General features: G+C 39.0%; 1 protein-coding gene across 2 annotated transcripts; it reads right to left on the reverse strand.

Moving 5' to 3' along the window:
* Positions 1-392: 392 nt before the first annotated feature.
* On the reverse strand, positions 393-27,852 carry CIP2A (cellular inhibitor of PP2A). 2 transcript variants are annotated; one of them, XM_038148462.1, is made up of 20 exons: positions 26,039-27,852; positions 24,910-25,057; positions 23,138-23,250; positions 21,162-21,256; positions 20,443-20,539; positions 19,373-19,495; positions 19,081-19,223; positions 18,268-18,343; positions 16,978-17,205; positions 16,343-16,502; positions 15,354-15,495; positions 14,479-14,578; positions 13,502-13,620; positions 10,801-10,993; positions 8,633-8,707; positions 8,439-8,549; positions 7,528-7,724; positions 3,641-3,723; positions 3,003-3,142; positions 393-1,978 (listed from the first exon to the last, which is right to left on the reverse strand). In XM_038148462.1, exons 1-20 carry the CDS (start codon positions 26,198-26,200, stop codon positions 1,808-1,810), a joined length of 2,676 nt encoding a protein of 891 aa, XP_038004390.1. In that variant the 5' UTR covers positions 26,201-27,852; the 3' UTR covers positions 393-1,807. The 2 variants fall into 2 exon arrangements, with proteins under 2 accessions (XP_038004390.1, XP_038004399.1); XM_038148471.1 differs by lacking the exons at positions 20,443-20,539; positions 21,162-21,256.
* Positions 27,853-27,896: the final 44 nt, after the last annotated feature.

The following is a 27,896-nucleotide window of genomic DNA, read 5'->3' on the forward strand; positions in this document are numbered from 1 at the left end:
TGAGGAGGACAATGAAAGCAGGGAATTGGTTCAGGTAAAGCTTCCCATTCCATCTTCCATTTAGGGTGAGGATGATCAATTTGACTTAATTCAAAAGTAAGAGTACCATTCCACAGACTGTTTTTTCCCAGGGGTGGAAAAGACTCTACTAACAGATCCAAACAACACACAAGGAAAGCTTCCTAATTTCAATAAAAGAGATTTCACCAGGGAAAAACAAATGGTAGGCACTGTCAGTTGGAATGTGTGGTGAAAAAGAGGTGAAGAGATGTAGAATAAGGGGAAAGTGAAAGCCTAAAATAAACCCCTAGCAGGGAAATAGAAAAAGATCAAAGGATGCAGAATCTAGACTAAAGAGGAGTGCTAAAATGAAGACAACACACAACAGGTGATGAATTGAAGAGCATCAACTCCAAAACCTTTATTGTGTCATTATTCCCAGTAAGTACACCAATAGTGAAATAGACAGCACAGAAAACACATAGTACAGAAAAATAAATACACATTTAAGGTTTTTTTTAGGCATGAATGAAATAACATACAGAGCGATATAGAACCACATGTTAAATGGAAAACTTTCTCCAGGTTATGTAGAATAAAAGGCAGCTACTTTCAGATAAGAAGTCCCAGAGTCCCCTCTATTGAGACGTGAAGGTACGCAGAACTAAGACAGCACAAAAGTCTCTGCTTGTAGAACATGCAATCAACAACCTGACATGACTCTACTCAGATAATTAGAAACTGACTATTGCAGAGCTATTTTTTTACGCTGGTGCCAGCTACTCCTTGCACTAATTAAGAGAGCCTGAGGAAAGGGAAAAAAAGTCAGACAGTGCGGTGGATAAGGCACATAACATGAATATGAAAACAGCACTGGGAACTTTATTACAGAACTATTTTGCTTACAGAACTGGTAATATCACGATGCCTAACAGAAAAACCCCTTATACAGGTATTTTTTTGCATGAATTAAGTACAAAAATCTCCGTTTTTTTTTTTACAGTAAAGAGTAACATTATCTTTTTAAAATAAAATTTTAAACAGACATCAATTTATTTTCCATTAGCCACTATTCATTACCATTTGGAAAAACGCTGCCACAAAAGAACACAAAAATGCTGTCAAAATATCTTGATGTGTTCATGCATTTATTTTCTATGCAACCCAGAGCTCAGCTACACTTGGCTTGGAACAGCATATTGAAACAGTACATTTTTCTGGTGGGGAAAAAAAAATCAATATTTATATACTCTGGATTCTGTCACATAAATGCTAAAGATTAATTTACCATTTTCTGCAGACATGTACCTTATTGCCACCTTACTCTGGTGAGCAACTTGAAGTCTTCTCCCTCCCATTCCACCATTTGACAAAGTCAAACTGGCATTTATCAATTCAGTTTTTAACATGCTTGGCATTTCCTACTAGAATTTGTTTACTCAAGCTCTTTCTGGTAGAAAAGGAGGAAAAAACCCCAAACAACAAAACCCCTCCCAACATTTATTTACCCCTTCCCCATGACCAAGACATTTCAAGAGAAAGCACCCACGTCTGCAAATTTACTTTGGCGCTAAAAGTTTTTAACCCATTACACTGACAGTTTCTTTCCCAACTGAGTTTGCAAAACTCCAACAAAACCCATTAATTCAGCAGCTCTGATAACATTTTATTTTGTTGCTGACCTTTCTAAGCAATAACTGCATTATGCAAAAAGGCAACTGAACTGCATGTGCTGTGTACAAAGCTGGCAGTCACCCCTATAATTTAGCTCACTTAACAGAATACATAAAGCGCAGGAAACAGAGCCCTACAAACTGAGGTTCACTGTTTCTGCACTTTGCTTGCTATCACTTAGTTTGTGAATTGCTGCAATCACACTGGCGTGTATGTCTAATTTTTCCTTCTGCAGATTTATGAGCGCTTCTTTTTCTGCCAAGCATCCTTCTAACTGGGATTTTTGAACTTCCAGAGAAGATGCCTGCAGAAACAAACAAAATGTTATAGTTTCCTCTTTTACCAACTGAAAAACACATAATACAGTGAAAGCTGAATGGCCTGGTGGTGAACTTTAGCAAGTATTCAAAAAGCAGTTTTAAAATGACAAGCTTGTTTCAGAAATCTCCCTCAGCTGCACAGTTGGTGCACGAGTGATTACAGCTACTGCCACACTGCAACATGTTGGATACCATGGGAAAGCACCAACTCCTTTGTTATCATTGTGCTAACCATCTACATTTCATTTCAAGCACCACAACAGTAAATATTTACTGAGAACAAAAGAAATATGTGCTATATAGTGGATAACATTGCCTGAAGAGATTAGGCTTTTGCTTCCAGAAAATGGAAATACAGTAAACGTAGTTGTCAGACTGCACACTTTGCATTTGCTTATCAGTTTGCATGTAAAATGAATCTTTGCTTTGTGATTTTAGATGGAGTCTTATTTGCAGTCAAGGACACGTAGGCTGCACTGAATCTTGGGGGATTTGTTGGTTTTTTTTCTGTTGACTTGGCACAGCCAAAGTGATCTCTCTTTTTAAAAAAGACACCTTTACTTGGAAATAAAAGTGCTTTTTGGTTAGAATTTCAATGATCAAAAGAACCCCAGGTGCATTTTGGTGCATACCTATGTACCTTGATTCAATGTGAGAAAGGGAGGGAGAGCAAGCTGACTGACATTTTCAGTAGTCAAAACTACTGGAGAGGAATTTGTTACATGTTATTATTTAACATTATACCACAGGTTTGGTGGGCTTTTTTCCCTTTCCAACATTATGAACTCAACACACCACACCATACCGAGTCTCATTAGAACTTGATCCTAACTTAAAACTCAAGAGGCACACAATTGAAGTTGAGAGAATTTTTCTTGTCCACTACTACATCAGCTACTCTAGGGTCTTTAAGTACTTAGCCACCAAAGTATGGATTTACCAACTCTATCAATTAAACAGATACCTAAAACTCCAGTCTCAGGAATGCAGGCACAAGTAATTCCTTACCTTGACACTCAGTTCTTCCCTTGCTTGCTGTGTTTCACTTAATTCCTTTCTAAGAATATCGATAGTTTGTTCCATATTTGTTTTTTCTTTCTGTTGAGTTTTTATTTTTTCTTCCAGAACATTTATATTCTGTTGCAAGGCTTAAGAAAATGAACACATTAAAAGATCAGACACCAAACTCAGAAAACAAATACTGCATTGGCCTGGGAAACAAGGGGCTTTTAAAATTAATTTTTTGTTTTGGACTCAACATGGCTGCTAATTGAATTACTGACTAGTGCCACCTACTGCTAAATTTTAGTGGTTGATACTAGTCATTTGCAGAGAGTTAAATTAAGCTCTTCTAATTTGCATTTCATACAGAAAATAGTTCTAATGGACATGTTGCAAGAAGATCCTGAAGGGACATAATATGCAGGGATTCAGTCAAGTCTGGGAAATCAACTTCATGCATCCTTTCTAAAAGATTAAAATTTGTATTTGTTTCATTCAACTATTAAATTATGTATCTGCGCCCATCTTTTAAGGTTTACAAGTTCCTCATTAAGATATAGCAGCTTATGTAGAGCCTATAATAACAACATCTAGTTAATACAGTTAGTTCTCTAGCTTCAGTGACCTTTAGGTAGGTGACTTACTTGCTATTGTGCCATCTCTCTCCTGCAGCTGTTGCTGTAATTCATTTCTGTGATGTTCACTTTCTACTAACTGTGCAGCATTCCTAAAAGTGCAGAGAAATAAATTTTTATGCTTAAAATGAGATATGCCACCATTTCCCTGTCCTAGGAAACTAAAATGATTTTTGTATTATTTCCTGTTGCTATCAAGAGCTTCAAATCATCAAACCTTTGAATGTGCATAGTGTGAGCAGAGATGTATGTTAATTCCTTCCTGCCACCATGACCCAGTCACTGCCCTTCTCTGATCATGGTAGGAACTACTGAAAAGGCTGATACCTGGAGTAAAAAGGCCAGAAGCTGGTGCCTTTGATCACAGCCACAAATAATTCAAACTACTGTGGCAGAACTAAAATTGGCATTCAATGCTGGTAAAAATTCCCTGCCATTAGTGATTTAGGATGCAGGGGTTTTAGCTCTTACTATGCTCCCGAAGAGACAATGCAATTAGTAAAACCTGTTTCAGGTATTATCCCTGTATCTGTACACAAAAAATATCATTCTGAACATCTCCTGGATTGTCACACAACACTCAAAAGTGACCATACCATAAGACCGTGACAAAGCTTTTGTGCAGGCCTGCCTCAGTTCTCACTAGTTTGGGTAATGCTCAGTTTCCACACTCATTTAATACAGAGGTACTGGCATCTACCAGCAGTACAGCTCTAACATGAGCACTTGACACACTCTGAAGCTAATCTAATTTTTCTATTACCAGTCAGACTAATTTCTAAAGCATATTCTACTTGCCATTTGCCTTGCCTAGATGGCATCTGCTGTCACTTCTGTTTACTTGTTTATCCACTTCCTATCTAGCAGTTGCTAAGCTGCAGCCTCTAGCAAGAGGGAGGGATGTATATTTCCAGTGTCTCCATTTCTGTGGCAGTTCAAGAGTATCTCTATAATAAACTGCTCCTCCTGGCATTAAAAAGGGTCAGCTTTCATCAGAATATCTCCCCAATTACCCTGAGCTGCATATTGCACCATTCCATGTAAGCAGCCAAATTTGTTCAGTAGCAAACTAACATATCAGTATGAAAATTTTCCATTTAATTAGAACTCAAGGATTTGGACTGCTCTGATTACTGACAAAGCAAGAGCCTGGAAGGGTGAAGTGAACTTTCCAAGTAACACCAAGAACAGCATTTTATTTCTCAACTGAATACAAGGCCTGCCTATGAGCATATTTTAAAGACATCTTCTGAAAATTATGCACTAAATAAAATCTGTCAAGAACCTATATTCCCTTAGTTACATTGGTGAAAGGTACACCAGACCTCTATTTTAAGCCATCATAAATGAAAAATTACAATTACTCCGGAAGAAGACATAGTTAATACTGGTTTTATAGTTGAGAAAGATGTTTTATACCACAGGCAGAATACCACCCATCATGACTTCTAATGTAACTTTCAAATGTGTTCATTGAATAGGGTTGGTTGTTTTGGTTTTTTATTCCAACTTGACAACATTAAGAGAAAACATGCAGCCTAAAAGAAAATACAAGGAAATTTTTGCATGATAAAAGCATTTAAGAATTCAACGTCAACCAAAATAACACCTCCACACTCTCCCAAGTGTATTAAGAATTAGGTCATCATCTTTCTCTTCATACTATTGCTGAAGTCTGTCGATATTCCCTCACCAATTGCTCCAACAATTAAGGAACAAATAAAATAAACCAAAGTCAGTACTACAGATTCTCATCAAAAATAAATGTATAAGCCAACTCTGAAGCATCTTTGGCTAACTTCACTTCTCAGATGTTACTTAAAGCCCAGTTGAAAAACTGAGACTAAAGTGCTATTTAGTTTTACTGTATCACTTGCTTTAAAAAGACTAAACTGATCTGCTGCTTGAGTGATTAATGTAGTTTCATCATTGCTTCCACTTGTTTATTTAGTGAATTGCATGTAATCTGTAGATCTTTATATTGTCTTTCAATTGTTTCATCCCTACAAATAAAATGTAATTGCTTTTGAAGAGAGCTTTTACTTCAATAGTTTGCCAAATGAAAATATTTGGTATGACCACTGCAATCATCCCACTCAAGTGACAAGCAAGGTGTTTTTTGGAAGGGGGGGTGTTCAGCTGAGTGGTTTCTGGTGACAGCTGGCTGTTAGTGTGTTAGATGTTTTGGATTTGTTCTTTTTCAATCAACATACTTAAAATCATAGAATCATTTAGGTTAGAAAAGACCCTTTAGCTCATTGAGTCAAACCATTAATCCAGCACTGCTAAGTCCACCACTATACCATGTCCCTAAATGCCCCATCTACACATCTTTTAGATACCCCAGGGATGATGACTCAGCCACTTCCCTGGGCAGCCTGTTTCAATGCTTGACTTGGAAGAAGAAAACAGACAAACAAACAAACCAGCCAATCGTCAGAGGATCCCTTACATATCCTGAAGTATTAATGATCAGGAAGCAACCTCCTTCTAGCAGAAAACTTTTAGGAATTGACAAAACTATAAATACCTTTAGAAATTTGCAAAGAGCTAATCTATAACAGTTTGTGTATGTCAGTCATCTTTTAAGGGACCCTTTAAGTTAGTCTATGAGCTTCTATGATCTTGTCTTGTGATAATAAAAACTGAACATACTGAAGACAACGCAGTGTGTAATTCATACAGGCTTATGAGGCAGATTTCACGCTCTAAGCAAACATTTTCCTACTTTCCTACCAAAAGGCAAATTCTATCCCCTGGTGTCAGTGAATTTATTGTTTTCAAGAAACAGCATATTTAAAGTATGAAGGTTGTTTTATTAAAAAGTAAGTTTTTGCTTTAGAAACACATTGTAAGGATTAGAAAGTTTTCTTCCTAGTTTGGATACTTAAAAACTGTTAGATAATAGACAGCGGCTAATTTATTTCCCATGAATTAGACAATACATGTTCACAAAGGGTATGACTGCCTATAATTCAAGCAAAAATGGAGGCACCTCCACAGTGACCATACTAGACACTTATTCAAGAAATCTAGTAATGGAAAAAAGTTTTATACATTTTCCTCCCTCAATGACTCCTTTATTGGCAGCAATATGCATTCAAAATTGCCTAATAATGCTTGCTCCCATTATTAAACAAGAAACTTGATCTCAGGGTCGTCAGTTTCTTTGCCTTGCTGATACCTAGCGTCAGCTCGTGAGTTGAGAAGTCAAAGCTCTCCTAAGCCTTTATTTTTCCAAAGCACATTCTAATTTCAAATATTTTCTATCTTTATGTATTTTGTGTGTCTCACATATTCTATTTGGCTTAAGATCCCAAAGAAATAATGCTTATAAGTAATTCAGAACATACAATGTGTCTCCTTCCTCCATACCTCACTTTTCCCTAATTTAAGTCAAATTTGGTAGAGACTTGACCAACAATGCCAAGTCCTACCTTATGCAAATACAATGATATTGGCTGTTTCTCCAGAACTCTTGCAAGCATGTCATCAAGACAGCATGTAAGATCAAAGAGAGACACTGAGAGCATGGTATAATGCTAACAGAAACTAAGCATTGTTAGTTCTGTGTCTTAGAGAACAATGCTCTCCTTGTATAAAAAGCTTGTACTATTTCCTGAACTGGACCTTCAGCACCTACAATTCAGTTCTCATTCCACTGAAAACTGAATGTTAATACAGATAAATTAATAAATTTAAGTATGTTAAATGTAACATAAATTTGAGCTCCTGAAAGACCTTATTGACAAGCATACAGAAGAAAAAAGAATGAACTTTTCATTTAAAAACATGACATGGAATGAAATGTTGCTCTTCTAATGTGCCTAGCATAGTAAAGGACATCAGAACTCTTTTCATATGAAATACTTGTTTAGAGATCCTATATGTCTTACCTCTGAAGGAGATCAAGAGTGGATTTTTTTAGTATTTCATGTTCTTCAGCAACTGCCTGCAATTTCCTATTGTGCTGAAAGAGTTGTTCAATATCAGTCTGTGCTCTTTCAGATTCTACCTGTTGAGCCTTCAGCAAATCATTAAGCTCTTCATTTTTTCGTTCTGCATCCTTCAGCATTGCAGCAAGAGCTCTTGCCTTTGAGTGGAAAGACACCCATAAATAAAAAGAAAAAAAAAGCCACATACATTAAAGGGAATTTTGTTTCTCAGGTTGTATTAGGCATGTTTGAGGCCATAGATCTAACACCAAAATGTCACTATCTACATTAAGAGAATAAATTCTCTCACCTAATATTAACTACAAATTAGCTTAATTTATAGACAATGTGAGGGAAGAGGGAAGAACAGAGTAAAAGATGATACATTTTAGCTGTGGATCTCGTAACCAGTAGCAGAATTTTTAATATAACCTTTAAAGAATAGAAATTATTCTCACTTTTCAATGTGCAGCCCAAATACAGACCCCACAAAAGCAAGCTTTATTTGAAAGTTCATCTCTGACTAGTGAATCAAAAGGCACAAACAGGAAACAGTTCTTTATATACCAGCAAATTCGAGAGAGAATTCTAGTAAGTGGGTTTATTACTTTTTAATATTGCTGAAATATCACTAATGGTTAACAAATTATAATGAGCAGAGTATGCTGGTTTTGTTGACTTCCTGTAAGGAAAATTACATTAAAGAAAACAAAGAATAGTTTGAGGAAAACAGGATGTTCATGGTGAAAATTAGGACTGCCCCAACTTGCAAGCACAGCTTACAGATAAGCAGTATAGTTTTCACATATGATCACAGTTAAAGCTACCCAGATAATCATTACCCAGTCTCACCTTGAAGCTCCTCTACTTACCTCAGACTCAGCCTGGGCTCTCTGACACCGGTACTGAGCCATCAGCCTCTCAGCCTGAGCCAGAGCTACTGCCTTTACTTCTAGTAGATCCTGCAGCCTCGTTTCTTTAGACTGCATATAGGGAGAACATTTGTCATTAACATTTTCTGGAAGTACCGACTGCAGCATCTGCATGCACATTAGACTGTACTTACTGCTAATGCAAACAGCTTCTGCTCATAGACATCCATTATGTCAGATATCCTCACATCAGCCAAGGGCTCCTTCATCTGTGGAAATGTTCTCCAATTACTGTTACTGGAAATTTCAATTTACTTACACAGGTAATGTGCCACTAAAGAGCTCTGTAGTTTTGTGAGAAAAGTTTGTGAGCAGTTGAACTAGTTAGGCTTAATAGAGGTAAAATCATCATTCTAAAATCATTCCCCTTGGTCCAATCTTTGCTGGAGAATTAGCAGGCCCCTTGTAGGACACCTAAAAAAATCTGCCCTAAGATTAACAGCACAAAATGCATATGGTTAAAACTCCTTGTTCACACTCTGTTGCTTTCTCAATATACATATTAGGAAAAAAGGCCCAGGAAAGTTTTTCTAGGATACTGGAAAGGATGCTATTGAGGACCTACAGAGCCACTTCCCATGACTTACTAAAGGAAATGCACCATGTATGGCACAATAAGACCTAAGTGTTTATTAAAGTATATGCCTGAGTCAAGTGAAAATGCTACTTAGTGATTTCAGGGTATTTCTTAGGCAGTGCTGCTACAACACCAGTTCTGAGCAGCTGTTCACAGATGCTGATGCACAACCAAGTGCAAACTATGCCAGCTGTTCATACATTGAACACCTACAGAAAAGCCTGCACCATCCTGAACCACTATGTAAGAACACTTTTTGCAAATTAACAGGATTAATTAACCCTGTGTATCTCCAGTTCTCAGCTCATTTTTCTGTCCCTAAAGTATGAAACAAGTAGTTTATTTTCCTACTTGCAAACTTAAAATATCTAAAGGATATAGAAATGACTCCAAGAAAAGCTCTAAGAATGAAATTCCCTTCATTCTCTCTGAACAGTGATACTATGAGAAGTGTTTTCTCAATTATGTTTTTACAAGCATTTGAGCTTCACACAATACACAGACAGAGCTCAAGTACTGGATATTTTAAGTGAATGTGTATATTGCTTTTGAATTACTAATTAGAAGGTCTAAGAAAAGAATCACTCAACAATTCATTAACTTTCTCCTCTAAAAAAAAAATTGAAGCAGGTTTATATCTGTCACATTACTGTGAAGCTTCTGTGTAGGCACTTGTGCTTGCTTTGATTTACATTAATATAAACACAGCAATGCACCCACACGCTGTCATGCAGTCCTGAAAAGAATGATCAATGGGAGCATCCAGAGGAAGAGTAAAAAGTAAGCCAAGGAAGACTCACCTGACCTTTTTCACTGTTACTCAGGCATCTCTCTGAAATGGTAGCTCTCTGCTAGCTAACTGGTAATTCTCTGAGTTTCACTTTTATCAGTTACAATAAAAAGATAAGAGTTGCAAAGCTAAGGCTGGAGGCAATACCACTCATACAGATATCAAGCTGTTACCAAGAAACTTTCTATTTCTTTTCCCAATTTGCATACTGTTCTTTTAAGCCAAAAGAAAATAGAATCAACAATCCATCTCTCGGTCTAAAGCAGCTACAAAGAAGCTAACTTGCTTTGAACAGAAAAGGGAAAGAGGAGATATATTCAGTATCTGCCAGGATGGCCCACAAAGCAGCACATGGTATGCGGTTCCTGGTTGGGTGTTTCATTCACAATGCAAGTTGCTGCAGAGGGAAGTAAAAACTGCCTTCTGAAATAATAACAGCACCTTTCCAAGAAGGCCACAAAAGATGAACTGTAAATGCTAAAGTCAGCTACAGCCAACAAAAGGAGAATGTCAGTATGCATGTTTAGGCACACAAGAGATGCACCACACTTTTCTAAAGTAGCACAGTGTCTCTACTCTATTACAGGCTATTTCTTAGGAAGCAGAGGGAGGAGGTTCCTTGTATGTATCCCTGGAAGTCTAAGCAGTTGGACTGTACCTGGCTCCTGCCTCTGCATCTGACAGCTAAGATGACTGTGGGTGAACCCATTGGAGAGGGCCCTCAGTAAGGAGCCTTGCCTTCAGGTGTAGCTCAACATAGCATCTTTGAATTCTGCTCAGGAGCTCAGCAAAAAGAGCACATTCCAAACAGACAGGAATCTAAACCAAACTTAACTGCTCCACACATGGTAGTCTGACACTTGGCTTTTAATTTCCATCCCTCCCAGTAAAAAAAAGTGTCAAACGTTTCACAAGGGTATATAAATTCTACTAACCTCTAGTCCAGAATGAAGTTTTTGTATTAATTCCTCAATATTTGAAGCTTTGGAGTCATTACTTGAAGGAGAGGATGAAGAACATCTCACTGAAGTAGTGCTGGTCACAGGTGCCTGCATTTGGATTCTCTTTGCTCTGTGCTGCATTTCTTGTTGTCTGTAGGCATTATTTGCTACAATGCTTTCACCCAGCCTGTATAAACATGAGGCTATTAATGACACAATCTGCTACAAACAGCATTGCAAGGATTGAAGATGAGATGGATTTCATAGCAAAATGTACAGCCACATTTGCATTACCACACCTTATGAAAATGTGTGTGGAGCATGTGCTCAAACTGGCCAGAGATACAGAAAAAGGGGCAAAAAAATTTATCATGGCTAACCTTTAGAGACAAATACAGAATCTCATCAGAAAGGGAACAGTGCCCAGCTTTTTTTGAGCAACATATCATATCTCTCATGCACCTGAGAAACAGATTATTTCACCTGTTATTATTCAAATTAACTAGGCCACTGTTTGCATCAAAGAAGATGGAGAAAGCATTAGTAAAAATTTTTATTTGGCATAAAAATAAGATTGAATCAAGAAAAGGCAGAATGCAACCAATAAACATCAGTTCTTTGTTGTCTGCAATTCTATTTTACAACACTGTATCGCGTACAACTCATTTGATTTTTTAAGTTTTAACCAAAATTTAAGTATGCAGAGAAAAGTGCAATCTGTTTAAATTTGTATAGGGAAGAGAACTCAAGAGCTTAGAAAAAAGTAATTTCAGCATCTATATTCAAGTGTCTATATGTAATTTGTGGCTGGTATTTTCAAGGCAAGTACCAATAACATGTTTCCAACAAGAATGATAAATCAAGAGCCACTTTTAGAGGCACCAGTTATAAATTTTTTGCTCTTGATAAATTCCTTAATTACTAAGCTATCCCAGCCACTTCACTGAAGTCTGTCTCAATTGCTTCCTAAGCAAGCATAGCTTATTTTTAACTTGCATTTATAGACATGTTATTTGGCTGTTCCATTGTACAATTCTAGACATATTTTATAGGTCCTTCATTCTTTCAGCCAGACTATTCTTTACTATTCATTACTATGGCTACTATAAAAATATTTCTTATATCCACAAACCCATATAATTAAGATTGAATGGGACCTATCTACACACCACCTAGTTCAACTGTTCTGCTCGTAGCAGAACAACCTCTTTGCAGGTTGCTGAGGACTATGCCTTGTAATTGACTCCCTCAAAGGATGAAGACTCCACAATGTCTTTGGGAAACATTTTCTAGTTTGACCTCACCTTACAGTAAATGGATTTCTTTTCTGATATTTAAAGAACTCGAAAAGGTTTTTTCTTGTATTTCAGTTTGTGCCTACATCTATCTAGTGGATACCACTAAGAAGCCTGCCTGTCTCTTTTGCTCCTTCCTATCAGACATTTCAACACTAATAAGAGCCCTGCAAGTCTTCCCAAAAGTAAGCAAGCTCAGCTCTTGCAGTCTCACCTTGTGTAATACATGCTCATCCCTCAAACTCTTCACTAGACTCACTCTAGGATGTTCGTATCTCTCTTGCACTGGAGAGCCCAGGCCTGGACACAACACTACAGGTGTCGTCTCACCACAGCTGAGCAGAGGGGAATGACCACCTCCTTTGCCCTGTCATCAGGACTCTTCCAAGTGCAGTTCAGGGTGCTACTGATCATCTTTGCCATTCTTGAAGACAGAAATTACATTTGTTTTCTTCTAGTCTTCAGGAACCTGTCCCAATCAGCACAAATTTTCCAAGGCACTCCGGAGTGGCCTTGGAATGACAACAGGCAACTCCCCAAGCACTCAAGGGCATATCATGTCAGGTCTTCTGGACTTCTGCACACCCAGTTAAGTTTAGATGTTCAATGATCTGACCCTCTGCCACCCAGAGTATGTCTTGCCTCCTCTAGGCTTTCCCACTGCTCTCAGGGACATTGCTCTGCCTTTAGGAATCCTTACCAGTGAAGACCAAACAAGGCATTCAGTATGTCAACGTTTTCCATGTCCTTTGTCAACAGGTCCCCTGCTCCACTCAACAGAAAGGCATACATTTTCATGTCTGGCTTTTGCTGCTGATGTAATGGTCTTTCTTGCTGCCTTGACATCTGTCAGGTTCAACTCCAAGTTGGGATACAATTTAAAACCTTTTTTTTTCTTGTATTTTATTACATCTACAGAAATAAGGACTCCATCAGAGTTTCTCAATACTTTTCCATTGTTTAAACCACCCTAAATACTACCTGAGTGCAATCTGCCTGTGTCTTACCCTAATCTGTTCTTTCCTGGAAGATACTGCAAAAGGGTGAACAAAGCTTTAGGAACTGAAGAATGACACATCTGACAGAGTTCATTAGAGAGAAATCAGACAGATGCACCCTAAGTTCCAAGCACAGATTTCAGACAAATGAGCACAGGGACAGGAGTCAATTGCTCCTCTGCTCTCTAGGATCTGACATAAAATGAACACCATCAGCATTGCAATTTGCTTCCTCTGGCCTCCAGGATCACTGCGATCTTGTAAGTGCACATAAAGCGGAAACAAGACAATTTTTCTAAGGTTTCTGTGTCTGACGAGCTGAAAATAGTACTCCAAAAAACATGAATATCACTAAGCCCATGAAAATGTCAAATCTAACCAGAGTATCACAAAAGTACTTACACTACAGTGGGAAAATCTGGTAAGGGTGCAACCTCAAACAGTATTTTAAGCCCCACTTGGACCCGCTCTCCATGGTCTGATGTTAAAGCAAATGTCAAAGGCGTAATCAAACGCTGATCCTAAAAATAAATTAGTTTGGTCAAAACAAGACACAGCAGACAACAACAACAGAAAACCCCACAAAACACAAACTACCAAAACATCGCACAGAAATGTTTTACTCAAAACTTAAGTTACCTTCTTAAAGTTTGCCCCTCTAAGTTTCTGAGCCTGAAGTCCATGGAAGACATGATTTTAAAAGTAGTCTATACTTCTGAGTATTTGAAATCACATTTTACATTAAAGGCAACTCAACAAGTAAAGAAGCTAGTCAATTCCTGCAAGTTTTCAAGTGCTTGATATTCTACATAAAAGGTCACTAGCCGAAGTTATAAAGATTAATTGTGGACTGTAAAACTCATTGTTACTCATTAAATTACACAATTCCCATTCTAGAATGAAAAATCTCCAAAACAGCAAGAAGTGTTTGACTCTCTGGACTGCTTTTCCATCTACAAAATAATTTATTAAGGTATCATCTGACCAGAAACTGTTTTGGCCATGCAAAGCTCCAGATTAGATGTACATATTTAATAGTAACCAACCCCAAAAATTATTGTATTGCTGTGGAAATTGTTTTCTAGTTTGCTACTTTTAAACTGCAGTCATATTGCAGTCTTAAAAGGATCATTCTTACTAAGCAGCTAAAATATTATTTCATATGCAATACCAAAACAAATAACTAGAGTAAAAGCAAACTACCATCATTTTAGAAGAACAGTGAAACAACCTTTAGGAATTGTGCATAAGGGACTGTACTCTCCTAGAAGCTTTACCACTTCAGAGATAATCATGCAAAACATTTATAACTAAAACTACTGTAGTGCAGTGACACTTTATTTCACAGATACATTTCATAAAACATTTTAAAATCATACCTGTAACATTTTGTAGAAGCTGACCTTCATACCAGATACATCTTGCTGCAATCTGCTCATAAGATCAAGTGTTTTCAAAATAATATCAGTAGCAAGTTTGCTTCAAAACATCCAAGTAGAAAAGCAAATTGGATGAAAAAAAAAAAAGGTGAGATATGTCAAATCAGCACTGACAAATCCAGTCAATTAAAAAAAAAAAACTAATAAACACATTCACAAAGAAAATAAATATATCTAGCAAGGCAATGATGCTAGAACCAAAGAGATCATACTGAGTTCCCTGGATGTGTGCCTGAGCTCGTCCATCCAAGGATGGCAACAATGAAGAACAAAACCACCAATTCCAGTTGAAAGTGAGGACGGTTTAACTGTAGGTCCAATTGTATTTCACAGGGTTTTGGCCAGAGAAACTGGCTATAAGTTATAGCTATAGCTAAGCTGTAAGTTATAGCTAACTTGTAACTAAATTGACTTTTAGCTATAATGACACTGAGCTGAAAGAAACGTGCATTTAATTTTCAGTGCAACAACTGCCCCCCATAGTGATGTGTGATATTTTGGAACTCTGATTGCATAAAATCAAAATGAGAAATCAATGTTATGAGCAGTTCTAGTAAGCTTAAACTTGGATCAGCCTGAACTACTGCACAAGGTTTAAGGTCATTATTCCACACAAGTGGATCTCCAGCTTATGCCAAAAACATTATCTGAATGAGCTGACGAGCAAGACTTATTCCACAAAATACCAAGTTTAATTTAATACCAATATTAATTTAAATGGTACTTTCAACTACCATATTCTTTCCATTGCAACAATATTACAACTCTCACACTAGTCATGCCTAATTAGATTTTAGATAAATATGTGTGCTCACCACATTTCAGAGTCCACCAATTTTGTCCCAAAGCCACCATCAATCCCACAATAAGGAAACTGATGTTCTATCAGACATGTGCATTGGCTGGCAGTCAGCACCTTCGAGACATACATTTTCAGTGTGTCATCTATGCAGAGCGGTAGGCAGAGTTAAGAATAAATTCAATATACCTATGCCTAGGTATTGGCACCAAAAGGCAACATTTTATAATAATAAGGCTAGGGCACAAAAGCTATGGCATCAAAGCACAAGAGCCTCTAAAAATGCTTGTAATACCCAACGACATAAAGCACTTAAATCATGCCTAACAAATCAAATAAGCTTCAGTTTTCAGTTAATACATACACTTATTGGAAACAGACAGTGAAGGCAAACCTTAATAAAATGGGTGGCATAGAGAAGCATTGCCAACAAAAGCCAGTCCCTAATACAAGACCCAGTTACCTAGAAGTGAGCCAGCAGAGACTTCTCCACAGAACTTAGCTTAAATGCAGGACTACAGCCTGCAGTCATGTCCCCCTTACTAAACTTACTGTGGACACTAAGGGCTCAATAAGGAGTGCAAAACTGTATAATTCCATGCTATTTTTCCTTGTTTCTCTTATCTAAATTTGCATCGTATTTGGCTGGGAGCTGCACTTGTCTTAGCTAGGCAACATTACTACATGGATCAAGAAGACGGCCGCCCCAAATTCCCCACACAATTTAAACGGAAAACACTAATCTTTTTTTTGATCTGCAAAGGGCTTCTATTCTGTTGAATAGCCACAACATTATATCCTGCACCACTGTATTACAAAACAATTTCACAGCAATTAGAAAGTTACTTTAGATCTTGCAAGATGACACTCCTAAGTAAAATTAGGGCACTTATTGTCATTAGAAGCTATTAAAGTGACCCAAGGTGAACATGCCTTTAATATCTTAGAGCAGATCATGGTGGAGGAATAATAAATCAGTTGCCAAGAAGCACATTAAAAGGATATTTGTGAGGACATTAATAGCCTTGACCATTCTTTCACACTTTTTCTTCACTAATAGCTCATCCACAATCTGTTCTGGCATCTGAAGATGATCAAGAAGAACAGGCAGCAAAAGATCCATAAAGTGTTCCGCTGATTTACCATTCTTATTGTTAATAACATCCTGTAGTAAAGACATTTTATGTCAATATTGAAAAGTAACAGCACAAGGAAGCCAAGCTTACTCTACCCCTTCCTGCACCAGTCTGTGCTCCTCCTTTCCCAGACTCTTGCTATTTCAGGTTTAAGATGGCTGACCAGTCTCATACTGGAGGAGGAAGTTTACAGGGAACAGAAACAGCAGGAACGTCCTCACTTCTGTAAAAGAACTCTGATAGTGTTCTGCCTACCTCATGACTTCATAAACTGCCTTGTCTTTCACTTGCAACACAGACATATTTCTAAAATACTGCATGTCTTTAATAGAACAGTTGTTTTACGAAATATGTTTATTCCAACATAACTATTTTACAATGAACTTTATTATAAGTATTTTTGTATCTGCTATTTTTCAAGTCAAACTATAACAGTTGTTTAAAAATAATTTAAAAATAAGAGCTACTAAGAAGCTCTTCAAACTCAGTTATCAGTCTTGGTACCTCAAAAATCTCTTTGAGTAGTTGCAATGCTAGCCCTGAACAGTCTTCAGAGCCTTCCAATGGTTGGTTTGACAAGTGCACCAATGCAACAGATGGTTCAAAACTCTTTGAGCTAGTCACAAGTCTGGTGCTTGCAGAGACTGGCAAGCCAGCTGGTTCCAGTATCGCCTGCCGCAGAGTGTGACGCAGTTCTAGCACAGAGCAGAAGGCAAGCAGCAGCTCTAAGATCTGTGTGAAGTGAAGAAGAGTTCAAATGCTTTTAAATCAAGGACTTATACAGAAACTGCAACTCCCATAACAGAAGTCTACGCAAGTTCTATGCAACTCCTTTTAGCACTTGCAAGTTTTCTGAGGAATAATTTTCTTTCTTTAAAGCCAAGTCAGCAGCAGAAACAGTTCACTGGACTCGTGAAGGCTTGTGACAGTATTCAGTGTATTCTTTTCTTCTGACATGAGTGCTGGCTAGTGATACAGTAAAAGTACTAACATGTACTCTCAGCATGAAGAAAGTCGTCAAAGAGAAAACATTCTGAGACAGGAATGGATGCACATCCATTCTCTGAGCATGCACAAAGAGGAAACCACCCTGGAAAGCTCCATGTCAACATGCCTCTCTAAACCAAATAAACAACAGCAAAACCACACAGAGAGAAATAGTAGCATCTATCATTAACTAGGATGTGTAACACATTCATAGAAAAAAGCTCCAGATCTGTTTCACAGATATATTTAGCCCCAACATTTTCACATTTCATATTTTAGCCTTTAGTGACAGCCAGTGTTTCATTTACGTAAGGTGGTAGCGACACAAAGCTTAATGAAACAGTTCGCTGCTTAAACAGAAGTGGCATCTATTAGTTCAGCTAAGGTAAGAACACTTATTCCTACACATTTGAGATTAGCATCAGGGTTCCCTGATCACCAGCTGAAGTCTGAGTAGTATTAATTCCAGGTTTAGAGAGCAAAGTGGGATACACTGCATTCCCGGTAGATGCTAAAATTTTTTAATAGCCACAGCACAAAAGGTATTTATTGGCTTTTTGCCTTTACATCTGTTGCCTGAAAGCAGACACAGAATCTGGCAAAACCCCAACTTTACAAATTCAATCTGACAGCCTTTTGAACAACTAGAAAATATAAACTTGGTTAATTCTCTAGGTCATTTAAGAGTCCTGAAGACAGTGTATTTCATGACTAACCCTTGTACACAAGGAACCTATCTATAACAACAGAAGAGAAACTAGATTAGGAATGCAGTCTCTTAGCCTTTAACTGTAAAAATATAAATACCTTAGATGATGAATCAGGATCCCTTCCATGAAGAAGGTCTAATACTTGACCAAGGCAAGAGGTGAAGTGCTTGTATCTACAGCATGCATAGAGAAGAAGAAAAAATTATAAAACTAAAATTTCAGTACATCTAAACATTTACACGACATGATGATGAATTAAAGTGCCCTATTCTCCTTCTTACCCCCAAACACTTCAAGTACAGTGATGGTTTTGGTAATTTAATATCTATTTAAATTTTTGATAATTTAAAACCACAAGCATTAAAATATTTAAAGTTATTTATCACTAAGAATGAAAGCAAATTCCTTAAAATAAGCTATGATTTTTCAGCTATGTTTACTGTTTGATTTAGATTGAAAATCAGCACCTAAATTCTCCTAATGGAATTTGCAGAACTACTAGTCACGCTTTCCACAGAACCACTCTAACACCCCCCCCAATAAAATTATTACTTCTTGCAACTTCAACCATACTATTCCACTTCAAGATTATATAACACTGTAAAAGGCAGGATAGCTACTCATCTTGTTGTCTGACTATCAACACTGTCCAGACAAAACATTACAGAACAGGGTATTCAATATTCCTTCAGTGGCAATGAAAAAAACAGGTTTTAAGTCACGCTTCTGTGTCAAACTAGTAACCCAGCAAACCTTCAGGTTCAGATATAGCAGTTATAATCAACAAGCAACATTCAAAAAGTATCTTGGGATTTTTTTTCCCTAGTGCTTGGTTTGAACTTCAAATAGCATACAGCAAAGAAACTGAACTAGAGCTTAGGAAAAATATTTTTGGGAAATGGAGCCATACCTGGTAAGATAATCTGCAATTTTGGGGTTCTTCATAAGATCCATGAGTAAATCAACAGAATATTTTCTTGTTAGAGTATCTCCATTCACAATAATATTGAATATTAACTGAAATGTCTGATGGATATTTCGAGCGTGAAAGAGCTGAAAGGAAGAAGAAAGTTATGTACAGGCGCATACTTTGCTGGGTCTTGCTTATTAAAACTAGCTGGAATCAGGATTTTATTTGGCCAGTGTGACAATTGGTTTTATCTACAACTTAAGAATAGAAACAACTTCAAAGGTACACTTACTTTTTCTCCCACCTCTTCATTTAGAGTAAGGCTTGATAACACCGACAGTGCAAACACAACCATAGTCAAACTGCTGTGGGCCAAGAAACTTATTAAGGTACGATAGAAACTCTTCACATTATTCTACAGCAAAAAGGAGAAACAAAGGTATTACAAACCCACCAAATGTACAGGTTTGACATATTAATACACAAGCCACACAAATAATGAATAATACATAAAAAGTTAGTATGGTAACAGTTCTCTGGGAAAGCTATTTCATTGTTCTGCTGCACAATACTGGCACTGATGTTAATGTTGTCTTTTCAACCTGCATAAGGAAAAATGAGAAAAAACACCCCAAAACAACAGAGAACCAGCAAAGGAAGAAATTCCATCATTATTTTAAAGAAAGATGATAAAGTCATTTTGCTAAAGCCCATAAGAGACAATAATCACTGAAAATTGACTCCTATCTGTTCTCTGATTAATCATCAGATCTGACAATAGTTTTTCCCATTTTTTTGCCCCCTGCCTCTCTTCCAAGGTGAACAGAACAACATTAGCTTTTATGTGGATTAATTTCTCTTTCTGAATTAAAAAATAAAGTGTTTGCAATGATTTATGAAGACACAGGAACCAAGCAGTTCAGATATGTATATGTATTTGAGGGTTCAAGGACCCTGACATGAAGATCAGTGCTATATTATTGATTTATCTTTTGAAAGGCAAATCTCCTTTTTGCTTACCAAAAATCCTCCTATAATCTTTATGTTTTAATGACATTTAGTTTTTTCTATGGAAGAATGATCAAATTTTAAATTTACTTTTCAGCTGCAGACAACAGTTGCAAAAACCAAACACATAACACAAGCCAGTGCAACAATACAGCAGTGTACCAAGGGGAAGAGGATACCCAACTTCCTGTTCTACTGGTTATCTTCTCCAGCACGGGAGAAACAACTGCCCTACAGCAGAACAAGCAGGTCACTGCTAAAAGTGTTAAAGAAGTACTAAGGTAATTATCTAGTAGAGTAAATTAACTCTTACCCTTAAGCTGGAGAATCATGACACAAAAGCAAAGCTCTTACCGAAGATTTTATCTGACTTTGAATAGACAAGTTGTGTCGACAGAGGTTTGCCAGGAGTCCTAAACACGGTATTGTTAACTCATCTTCAGTGGATTGACTTAAAAGAAAAGCCCAAAAGATGTTTTCATTGAAGCATCCTGAATTTAATTACAAGAAATTGTAGGGTGGGGGGCTGGGAGACCTGGGTGGTTGGGGGACTTATATTTTGTTTTGTGTCTTGGCAAGAACTTGCTTTTTAATGAGACACCATTTCACCATGCAAAACAAAATTCAGACTGTAATCCATGCACTGTGGGCAGCTTTTAACTGAGTACATCTGAAAAAACCCCACAGTATCAGAGATCACTGCTATCAGAGGTTGCTTATTACAAGTTTCATTAGATTTCTTACAAGAGCACTTGAATCAAATTTTTATTAATCTAACAAGTCTGCTCCTAGTGACAAGCATGAATTTCCTCCTGACCTTTCTCTTTGTTAGCTCCCTGCTCCCAGAGGTGTAGAGGTAGGCTGGGGCCAATTAATATTCCATCACTCAAAGTCCCATAATCACTGCATTTGACAATCTGCAACAAGTACATGGTTTTCAAAGGAAAGTCGGTTAATTTCAGAGCACAGCTCACTCTGGAGACCAGGTTAGAACAGTACTCTAACAGCCTTCAGAAAGTTTAGAAACTTAGCCTGCTGTTTCCTGTAAGAAAAGACACTGAGTACACACTTACACATGATGCATTAGAAACAAAATTAATCCATCGATGTTGGCACCAGCACAAAAGATGGGAACATTGTAGGTTAGTCTTTGCAGCAGCTGAATACCCTGAGGAAACAGAAAGCTGTTCACATGCTTGTCCTACACCATCTCAGTAGAGGAATGTTACAAAAGATGAAACTGAAAGGACAAATATCAAGACACCACAACTGAATTAATTTTCAGACTCTAACATTAACTTAACAATTACACAAGCTGCTGCAAGCACATTGCAATGTCCTAACACACTGATGTACTTAGTAAAAGCCCAAAAAGATTATTAAGATTTTATTTTGATAGAGGAGTTACCTTTTCAGCCCATTTGATGCCTTAAGTTTTAGCTTTCATATTTTTCAGATTCTGTACTGCCTTGGGTGTGTAACTCTGAGCTTTATACTAAGTGTTAGTAAGTTCTCTTCACAGAGCAGATAGACAAAACAATCCTTTTTCACCTTGGGAACCAAGGACAACTGTAACCAGCTTCAGGCCCAAAGAGCATAAACAACAGTGAACTGAAGAGAGCAAACATGGAGGATGGGACTTCATAACCTGAAGCTGTAATTGGACAATTAACCCCAATATGCAAATAGACCAAAACGTATGTAAGTGTGAAAGCTTTTGGGTCCATCTTGGGTGTGGCCTTGGCCAGGCTCTTGTACTGCCCAAGGTGTATTCTTTTAAGGCCTTTTAATAAATACCTTCTTTATTTTTTAGCTCTGTCTAGTCTCTGTTCCAGGTCAGCCTCTCAAGGCATCACAAACAATTCTCCACCTTGGCCTCACCAGCAAGTTCTCCATTCTGTCAGTGACAAACAGGCTTTGTCTTATTGAAAGGTCTAAGAAGTCTCATCAAAATCCAAAAAAACACTTTGCAAGCTCTTGTAGAAAGGATGCCTACAGGAAAACAGGTTTGCTCTAAACACTGCGCACAGATCTAAGGGTGGCAAAGTCCTTCATACAGCACTCTGCTGGCACATAGCTGAAGTCAATGCACTCAAACATGACAGTTAAAACAAAACCTCACCATTTAGATATCCAAGAGCTTCAAGGTCTTAAGATTGGATCTATCTGGTGACTACAAAATCTCTCCTATTGACTGGTGAGTCACTTGGATCCCTGCATCTTGTGGTACTCCTAGTGCTTTGAGAAATACACAAACCACAGGAAAAGAGATCTTTACTGGATGCCTGACTTATTTTTCACACAACAAGAGCCACCAGACTACTAGTAAATCAATTTTCTGCTTTTCAGAAAGAGACATGTGACAACAGGCAACCAGCAAGTACTTACTGAAAGCTTAGAGGAAAACCTGTGCATATTTGAAAAAAATAAAGAAAACTTTAAGGACAGGTTAAAATTGGTGAGTTCAAACTGATAGACATTCACTGTAAACTTTCATTAGTACAGTGCCTAGCATTCACTGGCAGACAGCACTGACCAGAAAAAAGGAGGCCACACATGCCCTGCAAACTTCCCATGAAAACAGGCAGCCACAGCTTTCCTTTCACTCCTTCACAGTTACCTGTCAAGGTACTGATTAGACAAAATGGTCTCTAGGCTTGTGTTATGAAACGGCTTGTGTCAGGAGAAACAGCCAAATACCTCAACTGGAAATCAATCTCCTGAGCTCTCAAGCAATGACTTCTTGAAATAATTTTTTAAAAGTAGCATTTTTTTTGGTTGGTTGTTATTTTTGCTTTGTGTGTTTTTTTAGGGGCTCTTTGATTAGAGCAGGTGAGAAGCACAGTAAGATTAACGAGAGTACAAAGAATGCTATAAGTTGTTACATTCCTGTCATACCCACCTCATAGAGCAAATAAAGTACACAGCTAAAATCAACTTTCCCTTGACACATTATTTCCAATAGAGCTTTTGAAGGGTTATTATACTCTTACATATAATGTTCATTATGCAACAGTAGCCAAACATTATGAAGCATAAGTTCCTTTACCTGTAATAAGACTGGGTCACTCAGATTAGTGGAACTTCGATGAACCACTCCTGACAGCACACTAGTCAGATTGCAGGTGTCCTGGAGAGCTTCTCTAGCCTCTGTGTCTGAAGCTGGAATTTAGGAATTATTAGCAAAAGAAACTGTTGTATTAGCTACCAGTTGAAGCAGAAGCCAAAGTCTCTGAGCAGTTCTTCACTTATGTTTTAAACGTAACTACAAACATATGACAGCTCCTACGCTCTTGCCTCTCTACCTCACTTTTGGACATACAGTTAATTCTAACACTAATCCATTTCCTTAAGATGGTTGGACACTGAAAGAATAGTCTACTTCCTACCTACCATTCTGAGATCTTGAAACCTGCACTTCAAAGCCTTAGATCTTAATGAGCTCAGTTTTGTTTCTTGCCTCATGCTATGGTGGAAAGGTAGACTCAAACTGATAACCTGACAGGATTATCTAGCATTAGTTAAATAAATAAATAGAAACCAGTTCTGCTTAGGCAATCCTCAAAGAGTTGTAGCAAAACAAGTAGAGCAATAGATCATTTGGAAGAGGACTTAATTCTTAAAATTTTCCAGAACCCCATGACAAATATAATTTTACAGTAATTGTTCCAAAAACATAAAAGGAAGCTCAGAGAGGCTTAAACTCCATGAATCAGAGAAGATAAACAAGGGAGCATCATAAAGGACTCAAATCTTGAATAGCTACTCATACATGATGAGAAACTACGCAGTGATGGGATATTTTTTCCCTGTATATGTAGGTTGTGCTCTGAGCACAGAGTTCCCTGGACAATGAAGTCCCATTTCCATGAAATTGAGAGGGGGAAAAACCCCCCAAAAAAGGCATCTCAGTACACAAGCAAAAGGCAGTAGAACCTCTTTGCAGTTGGGAAACTTGATGCACATAGGCCAGGCTATTGGAGAGCCCATAGTGCCAGCAAACACTCCAGTGGGAGAGATAAACTGACATGCTGACAGTTGAGGATTGTTGGAGACAGGTGAAAGATGTTATAAAAGAAAGGTCTTATAAAGTATGGTTTAGGCCCTGCTACTCTAGCTAAAGGTAGCAATAGCTTTTAAGTTCCCATGTGAAGAAATCCTAAGAATGAGAATTTGTTTGCATAACAACCCATTCTTAGAGAGAAAAATAAGTAGCACCTGCATAAACAACAGATCTGTCCCATGAGAATCCACCAAAGAAATATGTAAACACCTGTAGACGGAGAGAGTCTTAACCCCTACATACACAAGCACTTTTTAACCAATCAATTAAGCAGCAAGAAAACTACTAGACAATCGGAGTTGAACATGAGGTCTGTGAAAACTGTGTAAAAACAGTTATGAGAATAAAGAATTGGCTTCTTCTGCATGAGGAAACTGAGTCCCGACTGACTGTTATTACAACAGAGGACGTGACACCACTTCTCCCTATCTTTGCACGCCCTAGCCAGGTTTCTCACTTAATTAGAAAGCAGTCTTTTCCAGCTCTAAAAATAAAGGACAAGAATAATTTCTCACCCTACCCAGTGGATAAATTCTGACAAGCACGGTCATTGTCATTCACAGGGATGACTTCAAATCTCCTTCTCACTGCAAAACTTAATAGGTACCTTAGCCAAGCACTCCATGACAATGAAAAATACTTCATCTTTCACACCTCATGCTTCTTCCAAGACATTAATCACCCCCAACACAGAATCAACATCTATCTTATCTTCCCTTGCCCAGACAAAAGATAAAAAGTTCAGATGCAAACCTTACCTAGCTGTGATAGCAAAGTAATCACAGACAAGACCAGAGAAGGGTTTATATTAGTGTCCTCCAGGAGCTCTACAAGGCAACTGAGACATTCACTTGGTAGAATCTGGTTTGAAGCCAAAAAATGGGTAAGCTTCAGTCCAGAGATAACCTGGAGATGAAAGGAGAAAAACAACCTTATTTACTCAACTGCAACAATGTAACTGACACAGAAGTCAAAGCACAGGGTTGCATCAAATAGATTTTGTCCTACTTGACAAATTGAGAATGTAAGTGTCATTCTACTGGAACATTTATATTCACATCTGCTGGGGGGGGAAAAAAAGCAGAAATGGAAAAAATCTGGTTTTCATTCCTTTATGCTTGGAAAGTACCAAGTTTATTTATTTTGAAAGAATAACCACGCTGCAATCAGACTGCTTTCCAAAGGCTGGACAGGGACCCAAAGGTGGCACTCCACAGGAAGGATCTGCAGCAGCAATCAGCACTGTTTTGGGAGGACTCTGTGAACAGGATGAAAAAATGGAACCTGAGCTAGGGGAAACCTACATAAGAAGAGGCCAAAATTTATATACCTTTACACCAACACGGGGAGACATGATTTATATTTTGCAAATGGGAGACACATAATGTTGGTTTTGTGTATTCCCTCTGTATCTATTTACAAGGGATATAGGGAAGAAAACAAAGGAAGATACCAACTCTCACATAAATGTTCCAGCAATTTAAATAAATCTGTGTTTGAAAAAGTAACTTGGAGATTAATTCAAAGGCCACCACATAAGTTGTACACAAAGCTCTACCTGAAGATCAGGGAAATGAACTGGTCCACCTCCTTAGTAAAAACACGTTTAAATACGTGTTGCACGGAACTCTCTCCAGACGCAAGATCAGTTCGTCATTCACACGCTATTTTTTAAGCTGCGAAACGATTCATGCGGGCCAGAATTTAGGGGATAAATAAAAAATTAAGTCCTCTGAAACCCACATTATCTGCTTGCCCTGGGTGCATATAGACTACAACACACCTCTTTAAACATAAAAACACACCATAAAACATTACAGTAACAGATACCACAGCACCCACCACGCCCCGCTCCCTCCGCGCCCCCAGCATGGGCGCTGTTCCCACCTCCAGGCTGCGCTGCAGAAACTCGGCATTGTGCGCTGTCTTGGCGGCGCGGTACTCCGTGGCTGCGAAAAGCAGGGCCTTCATGCAGCTCGGGGGGTCCATGGCGACCCGGCCCCTCAGACGCTCCACTCGGCCCTCACTCGCATTTCCCGCCGCCGCCATCGTGACGCAGCGACCACTGAGCGCGAGCAGCCGCCGCGCGGCAGCACGGGAGGCGACGCCGCCGCTGCCATCTTACTTAAGGGAGGCAGGGGCGGGCAGCAGCCACGGCTGAGAGGCGGTGGAGAGAGCCGGGGGAAGAGCCGCGCCATCCAGGGAATGCGGGCGCTTGGATGGGTGACAGCGGCTTTGGCGTGGCGATCCAGAGCGTCGTGGCGATCCAGAGGGATGCTTATCCTAAGCGGAGCTCTGTGTGCTTGGGGGGACCTGAGTCTTCTAGCCGCCCGGCCTCTGGGGTGCTGCCTCCGATTGGAGCTGCCGTCGCTTCCCACCTGGCGCCCGCAGCCCTGCCTCGCCTTCCTGCTGTCTTTCTAGTCCCCATTATCCTTTCCTCTCCTATTCGGGAGGGCTTAAGACCGGCCAGAAGCTAGCCTCCCCCTCCCGCCTGTGATTCCCTGGCCTCTCTCGCGGGAGGGGAAATTTTAGCAGTGTGGTGGCGATGGTGGGTACCGAACCCGGGGCACCGCGACCCAGCCGCTCGTCCGCCTCACACAGCGACCCCTGCAGGCCGCTGCGGGCACAGCGCCCGCTCAGGAATCCTTTCCTCGTACCCCTTGTAGCTGGAGCGCCCCGGGACATCGGGATCATGCCCTTCTTGGAACTTCCTTACACCATGTGCTCGAAGTTCGAGTGTACAAGAGGTACAAGAGGTTCCGCGCCCCCACTGCTCAACCCCCCGACAAGGACAAACACCCACTCACCTACCCACCCTTCAGATGTCGGCAGGTAGATGCTGCTGTATGAAGCTTTTGAAAGTATTTTCTCAACTCGTGCACAGATTGTTTTCTGTTATATTAGGCCTGCAAAGTGTAAGAACATCTGTATCGGCCTCTATATTTTCCTATGCTGTTAATAGGACAAACATTGCCATAAAGGACAGGTGAGCAATGTGAATGTAATGTAAATATCATCGTGTCTCTTTTTCCTCTTTTAAGTCCTTGATCCTTCCTGTGTCCCCTCTTTCACGTGACTGCTGCAAGGGAACGCTGGGGAAGTGACTGGAGTGTGGGTTTGGAGTCATCCTCAGTCCTGGATTCTGTACCAGGAGCTACAGCCACCACGACTGGTGGTGTAAGTCTGAGTCCAAAACACGCTGTCAAGTGCCACCTGAAAGGCACTACGGCCGGGCCCTTGTCCTCTGCTCAGTCATCAGAGTCACTTAATAGGCACGATGAGGCACAGCCTAGGATTCCTTGTCACTCGGCCTTTTCCCAAGGCTGAACATCAGTGTGATTGAGTAAGCACCTGGGGGACTGCTGAGACTGTCATTTCAGAAAAACTACAGTGTTGTGCTTTGTTGAGGACTGTGCTGCTGGAGGTGGAGTGTCTCAGCACTGCAGCTCCTCAGTCTGGTACCTGTGACAACCAGCTATCAGACAGGCTGCTAGATTCTTCAAGTGAAGAGACACATCAGTTATGTGCTTCTACAGAGCAAGGGCTGGGGTGTTTATGTCCCATAGTACCATTTTTCATGGATGACTACTTTTTTTTTTCAATTAATGAAGTTTTGGACATATATTTTAGTATTTCTTGGCATTTCTAGGGTTAGTTAAAAGTCTATTTTTTTGTGTGTCTCTCATGCTACAAATACTAGTTGAGCCTGGAGCCAAAAACTCTGCAGCACTGTTAAATTCATAAT

The sequence above is a fragment of the Motacilla alba genome, chromosome 1 (assembly GCF_015832195.1).
Source record: "Motacilla alba alba isolate MOTALB_02 chromosome 1, Motacilla_alba_V1.0_pri, whole genome shotgun sequence".
NCBI lineage: Eukaryota > Metazoa > Chordata > Aves > Passeriformes > Motacillidae > Motacilla > Motacilla alba.

Bases quoted from the DNA above. Each gene is read 5' to 3' on its own strand.
- CIP2A (XM_038148462.1), bottom strand. From the start codon at position 26,200: ATGGCGGCGGCGGGAAATGCGAGTGAGGGCCGAGTGGAGCGTCTGAGG. The intron at 21,257-23,137 runs GTAAAGGAACTT...CTGTTTCCTCAG, and splicing joins GTGACCCAGTCTTATTACAG to GGTATTCAGCTGCTGCAAAG. The intron at 13,621-14,478 runs GTATGATTTTAA...ATTTATTTTTAG, and splicing joins GCTTCTACAAAATGTTACAG to GATCAGCGTTTGATTACGCC.